This window comes from Oncorhynchus clarkii, chromosome 11 (assembly GCF_045791955.1).
Source record: "Oncorhynchus clarkii lewisi isolate Uvic-CL-2024 chromosome 11, UVic_Ocla_1.0, whole genome shotgun sequence".
Lineage (NCBI taxonomy): Eukaryota > Metazoa > Chordata > Actinopteri > Salmoniformes > Salmonidae > Oncorhynchus > Oncorhynchus clarkii.
In genome coordinates, this window is record NC_092157.1 from 14,175,626 (window position 1) to 14,185,436 (window position 9,811).

Below are 9,811 nucleotides of genomic sequence, written 5' to 3' on the forward strand. Positions count from 1 at the left end.
AGGTTATTGCTGCATTTGTGTGGTTGGGTGGATCATGAGTCACTAAAATGGCGGGTAAATGAGGCTGGGCTGGGGCATAGAGATAGATAGAAGACTCTAGTGCCCAAAAGGGTAGTGCCATTGAGGACCAGGTGTTGGAACCGGTTCAGGGAACAGAACAGAAAAATAACCTACTTTGTAGAGGAATGGAAACAGAAACGCGAACAAAAGTGATCTCTAGAGTTCAAGGAACAGAACAGTTATTTTAAAATCTTGAGAACTGGTTAATAACAATCTTTTAAGTTCAGAGCAATGTTTTCAGTCCCACAAAAAAATCCCATCAAAGCGCCTATGCAAAGCACTCACTCTGTCACTCAGAATTTTTTTCTTCCAGTGCCTGCCAGCTTTTTCTAGGCTAGTTAAGGATACTATTAGCAATCATGTTTCACATTGGATTTATTAACTACAAAAAGTATAACTACACACAAGCTTGTTATTAGCTCTGGTCCAGGGTGTTGAGCCAAAGTTCAGACATTCAATGTTCCTCCATATTAGCCACTCCTCCGTAGATAACTAGACAATTATATACTATGTAATTCAGTGAAGTAGGAATGATAGGCCTGCTACAAATAACCTAAACACTTCAATCCAAGCCTCCTCCATATCTACCCCTGTCTCTCGCTCTCTCCCCACCTGCAAAATTTGAGTCGCAATGCACACCCTACACTTGTCCATCCATCAAGCACGTAAACAATTAGCTAGCCCGGTGTGGTGATACTGATGGTTTGTTGAGGACTATCACCATTTTGAAGTAGTCAACTGGGTGGGACTTCCTATGGCTTAAGGAAGGATCACATAATTCTATCCCGGTTGTCAAGAGGGATCAGCCAATGAATTATACTCATGAGCAAACCTTTCATATCTGCAGGTGGCAGTAAATCGCAGAGCTTGGCTTTATACCTGTTCAAACAAAACACTCCAGGGGGCAGTATGCATGTTTACCAACTCATAGAAGTTGTAGAAAAAGAAAATGGACTACTTCAAAATGTAGATGGCTTCAGTGGAGCTTCACATGCTCTAACGCAGGGTTTCCCAAATAGATTGTGAAAACCTACTCTAACGGATGCCATAATGGGACAGATAGAATGTTGTGTCCTTTAACTGTCTGTATGGGCTGGGGTGAGACAGTTCAACATTGTGCAGAGCTGTATGGATGGTTACTATGACTTCACACCTGTTATTGAGGATGCTTTCCAGTTACCACCTTTCAGACAAACACGAGAGCCACACAAAGTTCCTCAGACGCGGGCACCAGTGTATTCACAATTAATTTTCAATCAGAACAACCAAATTCTTTCCAAACGGGTTACCTTATTCAGACTGAGGTGTTTATATGAGGGTATTTTATTCAGAATGAGCTCTTGTGACTTTTATTTTATGTTTTTTTCAGTAACTCCTAGCACTGAAACACAGACTCCTTTCTCTGATAATGACCCAAGCCATCTTCTGCTTAGAAAGTCCACACAGTGAGTGAAGCATTTGACAAAGAGAAAAGGAGTCTACAAAGACAATAAAAAGTTGAATACATGGAAACAATAATATTGAATTGCCTATAACAATGTATCCAAATTCACATGTACAATCACCAAAAGCGACAATGTATCAACATCCAGCTAAAATAGCATCACTGTCCAATTCGACCACAGAGCACCTTTATTGATAAATAACACAGTGATATTGATGTAACAGGATACAGTAATGGGTTCACAAACTATGTCAACAATAAAACCAACAAGGAACTTCTCACGTTTGGCATGGAGAATTATCTATGTGTACTGTCTCACACTGAAAAGAGTGGGCCCTCTAGTGGACCAGACTGGAAACTGCTGATGTATGCCTACTCAGTCAGAGGACATGTTTGCTTTTGAAGTGTTTATTTTAAGTAAGAGTTTAATTTTGGAATCATCAGTAGTCAGAAGAACGTTAAGAAACCTAATTTGTTTGTTGAAATATGTAGCAAGGGAATCAGAGAACCTGCAGAGCAAATAAGAAATAACTCATTTACAATAATGTATACTTGAACAAACTGTATTTAGACTGACATTATTCACTTTCACAAAACATGGGTTTCTAATTAATGTTATTTGAATTATGATGCAGGTCATCATAATTTGTACGTGTTTTCGTTTTGTACATGGGCCGGTTTCCCAGACACAGATTAAGCGTAGTTTTAGACTAAGAAGAAGCATGTTTAAGAGAGATTCTTCATTCAAAGTAGTTTTAAATCTAATACTAGGCTTAATCTGTGTCCAAAAATTCTATATGTTTATAGAATGACAAATCTAAAGTATTGCAAACACAGCTAAGATCTCAGTACATTGTTCATTATTTCCGTAGCATTCACCACACTATCCTAAAACTATTGACCAAATATGGCCAAATTGATTTATTATTCTCCTCTCATCCCTTATGTAATCTAATTCATATTAAACCTTTGTCTCCCCTATCTTTTATGAAAGTGACATTGAAGCAGGCAATGTGGTAACCGTATTGGTTCACCAAAACATGTTGACCCTGGAGAGGAGAGCAGAGGAAGAATAAATGCATAATATAAACTTCACAAGAATGAGTCCAAATATACACTTCACAATATCAGATGCAATCAATATCAAATAACAATTGCACACAAGTTTACCAGTGGTAAATTGTCCCGATTCTTCAACTTCACTGGTTTTTCATAATCAATTCTGCAAATAAACAGACACTGAAATGTAAAGTTTAAGAAACACATCCAAGTGAACCAAAGTTGTATATTAGTCATCAATCTATTCAATGTATCATTCATTTTTGTACACCACTGTGCTAGAGTGCACCCTGCTAATGCATTCTGTTAATGCGTCCCGTCTATCTTTGCTGTCCATGTTTTCAACAGTATAGATTACATTTTAGCATAAGGCCTTTATGCCCTCTAACAAATGTGTATATGGATCAACAAAACATAACCTACACATACAGTCCCTTCAGAAAGTATTCACACCTCTTGACTTTTTCCACCTTTTGTTGTGTTACAGCCTACATTTTAAGAGGATTAAATGTAGGTGTTTGTGTCACTGGCTTACACACAATACCCCATAATGTAAAAGTGGAATTATGTTTTTGAGCCAATCAGTGGTGTTACAAGTGACAAGTTAGGGGTGGTATACAGAAGATAGCCCTATTTGGTAGAAGACCAAGTCCATATTGTGGAAAGAACAGGTCAAATAAGCGAAGGCAAACAACATGAAGGTCAGTCAATGAGGAAAAATTGCAGGAACTTTGAACGTTTCTTCAAGTGCAGTTGGACCGCAGAGTGAAGGAAAAGCAGCCAACAAGTGCTCAGTATATGTGGGAACCCCTTCAAGACTGTTGGAACAGCATTCCAGGTGAAGCTGGTTGAGAGAATGCCAAGCGTGTGCAAAGCTGTCATCAAGGTGAAGGGTGGCTATTTTGAAGAATATAAAATCTAAAATCTATTTTGATTTGTTTAACACTTTTTTGCTTACCACATGATTCCATATGTGTTATTTCACAGTTGTGATGTCTTCACTATTATTCTACAATGTAGAAAATAGTAAAAAATAAAGAAAAACCCTTGAATGAGTAGCTGTGTCCAAACTTTTGACTGGTACTGTATCTGTAAGGTCTCTCAGTTGAGCAATTAATTTAAAACACAGATTCAACCACAAAGACCAGAGATGTTTTCCAATGCCTCGCAAAGAAGGGCACCTATTGGTAGATGGATAAAAAGCAGACATTGGATATCCTGTTGAGCATGGTAAAAATATTAATTACACTTTGGAGGGAGTATCAATATACCCAGCCACTACAAAAATACAGGCGTCCTTCCTAACTCAGTTGGTGGAGAGGAAGGAAACCGCTCAGGGATGTCACCATAATGGTGACTTTTAAACAGTAACAGAGTTTAATGGCTGTGATAGTAGAAAACTGAGGATGGATCAACAATATCGTAGTAGACGGCCTACAGGGAGGAGGTGAGGGCCCTCGGAGTGTGGTGTCAGGAAAATAACCTCACACTCAACGTCAACAAAACAAAGGAGTTGATCGTGGACTTCAGAAAACAGCAGAGGGAGCACCCCCCTATCCACATCAACGGGACAGTAGTGGAGAGGGTAGTACGTTTTAAGTTCCTCGGCGTACACATCACGGACAAACTGAATTGGTCCACCCACACAGACAGCGTGGTGAAGAAGGTGCTGTAGCGCCTCTTCAACCTCAGGAGGCTGAAGACATTTGGCTTGTCACCAAAAGCACTCACAAACTTTTACAGATGCACAATTGAAAGCATCCTGTTGGGCTGTATCACCACCCGGTACGGCAACTGCTCTGCCCATAACCGTAAGGCTCTCCAGAGGGTAGTGCAGCCTACACAACGCATCACCGGGGGCAAACTACCTGCCCTCCAGGACACCTACACCACCTGATGTCACAGGAAGGCCATAAAGGTCATCAAGGACAACAACCACTCGAGCCACTGCCTGTTCACCCCGCTATCATCCAGAAGGCGAGGTCAGTACAGGTGCATCAAAGCAGGGACCGAGAGACTGAAAAACAGCTTCTATCTCAAGGCCATCAGACTGTTAAACAGCCATCACTAACATTGAGTGGCTACTGCCAACATACGGACTCAACTCCAGCCACTTTAACAATGGAAAAATTGATGGAAAAATGTATCTCTAGCCACTTTAAACAATGCCACTTTATATCATGTTTACATACCCTACATTACTCACCGAGAGACTGAAAAACAGCTTCTATCTCAAGGCCATCAGACTGTTAAACAGCCACCACTAACACTGAGTGGCTGCTGCCAACACACTGACACTGACTCAACTCCAGCCACTTTAATAATGGGAATTGATGGGAAATGATGTAAATATATCACTAGCCACTTTAAACAATGCTACCTTATATAATGTTACTTACCCTACATTATTCATCTCATATGCATACGTATATGCTGTACTCTATATCATCGACTGTATCCTTATGTAATACATGTATCACTAGCCACTTTAAACTATGCCACTTTGTTTACATACTCATCTCATTTGTACATACTGTACTCGATACCATCTACTGTATCTTGCCTATGCTGCTCTGTACCATCACTCATTCATATATCCTTATGTACATATTCTTTATCCCCTTACACTGTGTACAAGACAGTAGTTTTGGAATTGGTAGTTAGATTACTTGTTATTACTGCATTGTCGGAACTAGAAGCACAAGCATTTCGCTACACTCGCATTAACATCTGCTAACCATGTGTATGTGACAAATAAAATTTGATTTGATTTGATTTGATTTATACTGTACTATATGCCATCTACTGCATCTTGATGTAATACATGTATCACTAGCCACTTTAAACAATGCCACTTTTATATGTTTACATAACCTACATTACTCATCTCATATGTATATACTGTACTCGATACCATCTACTGCATCTTGCCTATGCAGTTCTGTACCATCACTCATTCGTATATTTTTTATGTACATATTCTTAATTCCTTTACACTGTGTATAAGGTAGTTGTTGTTAAATTGATAGGTTAGATTACTCATTGGTCATTACTGCGTTGTCGGAACTAGAAGCACAAGCATTTCGCTACACTCGCATTAACATCTGCTAACCATGTGTATGTGACAAATACAATTTGATTTGATACTAACCTAAATGACAGAGTGAAAAGAAGGACGCCTGTACAGAATACAAATATTCCAAAACATGCATCCTGTCTGCAACAAATGCAGCAAAGCAATTCATGTTTTGTCCTGATTAGAAAGTGTCATGTTTGGGGCAAATCCAACAACACAAGAAAATCTGGAATTAGTCAAGGGGTATGAATACTTTCTGAAGGCACTGTCCTGAAGGCACTGTCCTGAAGGCAGTGTCCTGAAGGCACTGTCCTCTACTCTGTAATACGGTGTGCATTTAATGCAAGAGAAAGACTTAAGATGTTATTTTTAGGGTGAGTTTTTCTTGACATGGGGCTTAATTCAATCAAACCCGCATTTCTGTATTTACACCATCGTTTTTTCCCCCATTGTCAAATAAACTCACAGACTGGGCTATATAAAAAACCTACAACTACAGTACTACCATACAGTGAAGTTCGTAAACAAAGTGAGCATAGCTATGGTAGTTACTGGGTATGATTGAGTTCCAGCCCTGATCTGCTATTAGTACCACACATACCTCCTTTCTTCCAGGAGCAGAAGGAGAAGCGGGGGAAATCGGGCAGGCACAGGGGCTCGTCATGGTATGACGGAGCCACCACTCCTGTGAGCATATTAGTAGACAGGTATAGCTCCTCAATAGACTGCCCTGTGGGAGAGGGATACACAGAGAGGGCAAACACTCACTTCCTGCTGGGGAAAAATTGTGTGACTCAACCTAGTTTTAATTTAGGATCATTGTAGCTTTCACATAGCATCAATGTAGCAGGTGGGGTGAATTTGCCAAAAGTAAATAATTGACCTTGATTTCTGCCTTAAACCAACAATAGGATTTCAAGGCTTATTGGCTTATTCAGTGTTAATGCTGACAATGCAATTACATACCATTTACCAATCCAAATTGAATGATGATGATCTGGCGTCTTTTCCCAATGGGTGGATGCAGTTGAATTAATTTATTTCCTACAGTATTCTTCAGGGCAATATGTTTGAAAACATACACTCATACTTGGGCGGTAAGCACTGTTTGTTGATGATGTGGAGTGTTTCAACCTCATCTTTTACAGTGAGAGAGGGAATTATGATGTCAGTTCTATTCATTCAATCTCTACATTTCATATTGATGTGTACCATTAAGTTAGGGTCAATCTTATGGTCGGCGTAAGGGAGCTATAACACCAGTGGCTTTTTTAGGAAGGGAAGTGCAAACAATCAACAAAGGGAAGGCCAAAGAAATATTGAACTCACAAAGCAGAAGTGACACTCTCAAATTGCCCTTGTAGGATGGTGGCATGGGAAGGCATGTGTTAACAATGATGCCAATGTCCTGTAAAGGGTCTGGAAAAAACAAACAGAAACATTAAAGCAACTTAAGACATGAGAAGAAGAAATGAATGAAACCAGAAAATGAATCTGACATGACTATCACAGTACAAAAATACAGTGCCTTCAGAAAGTATTCCCACCCCTTGACTTCATTTTTAAAAAAATTGTGTTTCAAAGTGGGATTAAAATGAATTGAATTGTCATTTTTGTCAGCAATCTACACAAAATACTCCAACTTCAAAGTGGAAGAAAAGTTCTAACATTTGTAAGGCACTGCCTCTAGGTGCTAGAAGCGTCACTACAGACCCTGGTTCGACACTGGTTCGATTCCAGGCTGTATCACAACATAAGGTGGTGCACAATTGGCCCAGCATTGTTAGGGTTTGGCAGGGGTAGGCCGTCATTGTAAATGAGAATTTGTTCTTAACTGACTTGCCTAGTTAAATAAAATATTTTTAAAAATGTTGTCAAAACTGTGACTTTGCCACTGTCTTCTTGGTAAGCAACTAAATTTGGCCTTGTATTGTAGGTTATTGTCTTGCTGAAAGATGAATTAATCTTCCAGCATTTGGTGGAAAGCAGACTGAATTAGGTATTCCTCTAGGACTTTGCCTGTGCTTAGCTCCATTCCATTTATTTTTTGTCCTGAAAAAAAAAACAGTCCTTAATTATTACAACCATGCCCATAACATGAAGCAGCCTATGCTTGAAAATAATGAGAGTAGTTCTAAGTAATGTGTTGTATTGGATTTTCCCCAAACATAACACTTTGTATTCAGGAAAAAACAAAGTGTTTTTGCAGTATTACTTTAGTACCTTGTTGCAAACATGATGCATGTTTTGGAATATTTTTATTCTGTTAAGACTTTCTTCTTTTCACTCTGTCAATTAGTTTATTATTGTGGAGTAACTACAATGTTGTTGATCCATCCTCAGTTTTCTCCCATCACAGCCATTAAACTGTGCAACCATACAGAGTGAGTAACTTATTATGTGACTTGTTAAGCACATTTTCACTCCTGAACATATTTAGGCTTGTCATAACAAAGGGGTTGAATAATTATTGACTCAAGACATTTCAGCTTTTCATGTTTAATTAATTTGTAAAAAAATAAATAATAATAATCTAAAAACATCATTCCACTTTGACATTATGGGGTATTGTGTGTAGGCCACAAAATAAAATCCCTTACAATTTTAAATGCAGGATGTAACACAACAAAATGTGGAAAAAGTCAAGGGGTGTGAATACTTTCTGAAGGCACCGTAGCCCCACTGTGGTAGTGCTATATCTCTACTCAGCGTCAAGGAATCCAAACGTGCAGTTCAATAATACCTTCTTGGTAGGCAGTAGTCGCTAACATTAACTCACTTTTTGCCTCATCACTGTAATGTTTGCTTCCTAGCCACTGGGCACAAACTGGTTGACTCAGTGTTGTTTCCAACGTGGAGTAGATGTTGAATTGACATCTGTGCCCAGTGTTTTTGTACTGTCGTATTATCACATAGTGAGTTGCAAATGAAAAGGAATATTTTCTTTAAAACTCACCACAGCTGTGATAGAATATCTGCAGTTTGTCCATGTTGCAAATAGTGTGGACAGGTCATTGGACCTCCTGAACTAACCCCCCCTGGGGTCAGTAGGCCAGCAGGATAGCTAGAACCAAGAGCAGAGCTTGGTGAGGCATAGTTCCTTCCATACACTCTTTGGATCTTGTCAGGACTTAAGACCAGGCTCTCACTGGGTGACTGATCTTTGCTCTCCGCACAGCAAGAGGAAGTAACCAGCATGACAGACTTCCCCAATTTCAGTGTGTGTGTGTGTGTGTGTGTGTGTGTGAGAGAGAGAGAAAGATCATGAGTGTGAGACACAGACACACAGACAGAGAGAGAGAGAGAGAGACTGTTTATTATCTACTTCACTTGCTTTGGCAATGTTAACATATGTTTCCCATGTGAATAAAGCCCTTACATTGAAATTGAATTGAGAGAGAGAGAGAGAGAGAGAGAGAGAGAGAGAGAGAGAGAGAGAGAGAGAGAGAGAGAGAGAGAGAGAGAGAGAGAGAGAGAGAGAGAGAGAGAGAGAGAGAGAGAGAGAGAGAGAGAGAGAGAGAGAGAGAGAGAGAGAGAGAGAGAGAGAGAGAGAGAGCCACCCTCTTCAACATATATATCAATGAATTGCTGAGGGCACTAGAACAGTCTGCAGCACCCGGCCTCACCCTACTAGAATCTGAAGTCAAATGCCTACTGTTTGCTGATGATCCGGTGTTTCTGTCCCCAACCAAGGAGGGCCAACAGCAGCACCTAGATCTTCTGCACAGATTCGGTCAGACCTGGGCCCTGACAGACCTGGGCCCTGACAGACCTGGGCCCTGACAGACCTGGGCCCTGACAGACCTGGGCCCTGACAGTACATCTCAGTAAGACCAAAATAATGGTGTTCAAAAAAAGGTCCAGTTCCCAGGACCATGAATACAAATTCCATCTAGACACTGTTGCCTTAAAGCACACAAAAAACTGTTCATACCTCGGCCTAAACATCAGCGCCACAGGTAACTTCCACAAAGCTGTGAATGATCTGAGAGACAAGGCAAGAAGGGCCTTCTATGCCATCAAAAGGAACGAAAAATTCAACATACCAATTAGGATCTGGCTAAAAATACTTAAATCAGTTATAGAACACATTGCCCTTTATGGTTGTGAGGTGTGAGGTCCGCTCACCAACCAAGAATTCACAAAATGGGACAAACACCAAATGGAGACTC

The 9,811-nt window shown here is 40.0% G+C and overlaps 1 protein-coding gene across 1 annotated transcript; it reads right to left on the reverse strand.

Annotated features, from left to right (window-relative positions):
• Positions 1–417: 417 nt before the first annotated feature.
• On the reverse strand, positions 418–8,767 carry LOC139420233 (lymphocyte antigen 86). Its single transcript, XM_071170089.1, has 5 exons — positions 8,596–8,767; positions 6,969–7,058; positions 6,241–6,369; positions 2,675–2,726; positions 418–2,553 (listed from the first exon to the last, which is right to left on the reverse strand). Exons 1-4 carry the CDS (start codon positions 8,627–8,629, stop codon positions 2,704–2,706), a joined length of 276 nt encoding a protein of 91 aa, XP_071026190.1. The 5' UTR covers positions 8,630–8,767; the 3' UTR covers positions 418–2,553; positions 2,675–2,703.
• Positions 8,768–9,811: the final 1,044 nt, after the last annotated feature.

What these genes read in the sequence shown, in the direction of transcription:
- LOC139420233 (XM_071170089.1), bottom strand. Translation starts at nt 8,629, where the DNA reads ATGGACAAACTGCAGATATTCTATCACAGCTGTG. An exon ending in GATATTCTATCACAGCTGTG is followed by an intron (nt 7,059 to 8,595) that starts GTGAGTTTTAAA and finishes TGTTTTTTCCAG; the next exon opens with ACCCTTTACAGGACATTGGC. An exon ending in CTGCTCCTGGAAGAAAGGAG is followed by an intron (nt 2,727 to 6,240) that starts GTATGTGTGGTA and finishes GTTTATTTGCAG; the next exon opens with AATTGATTATGAAAAACCAG.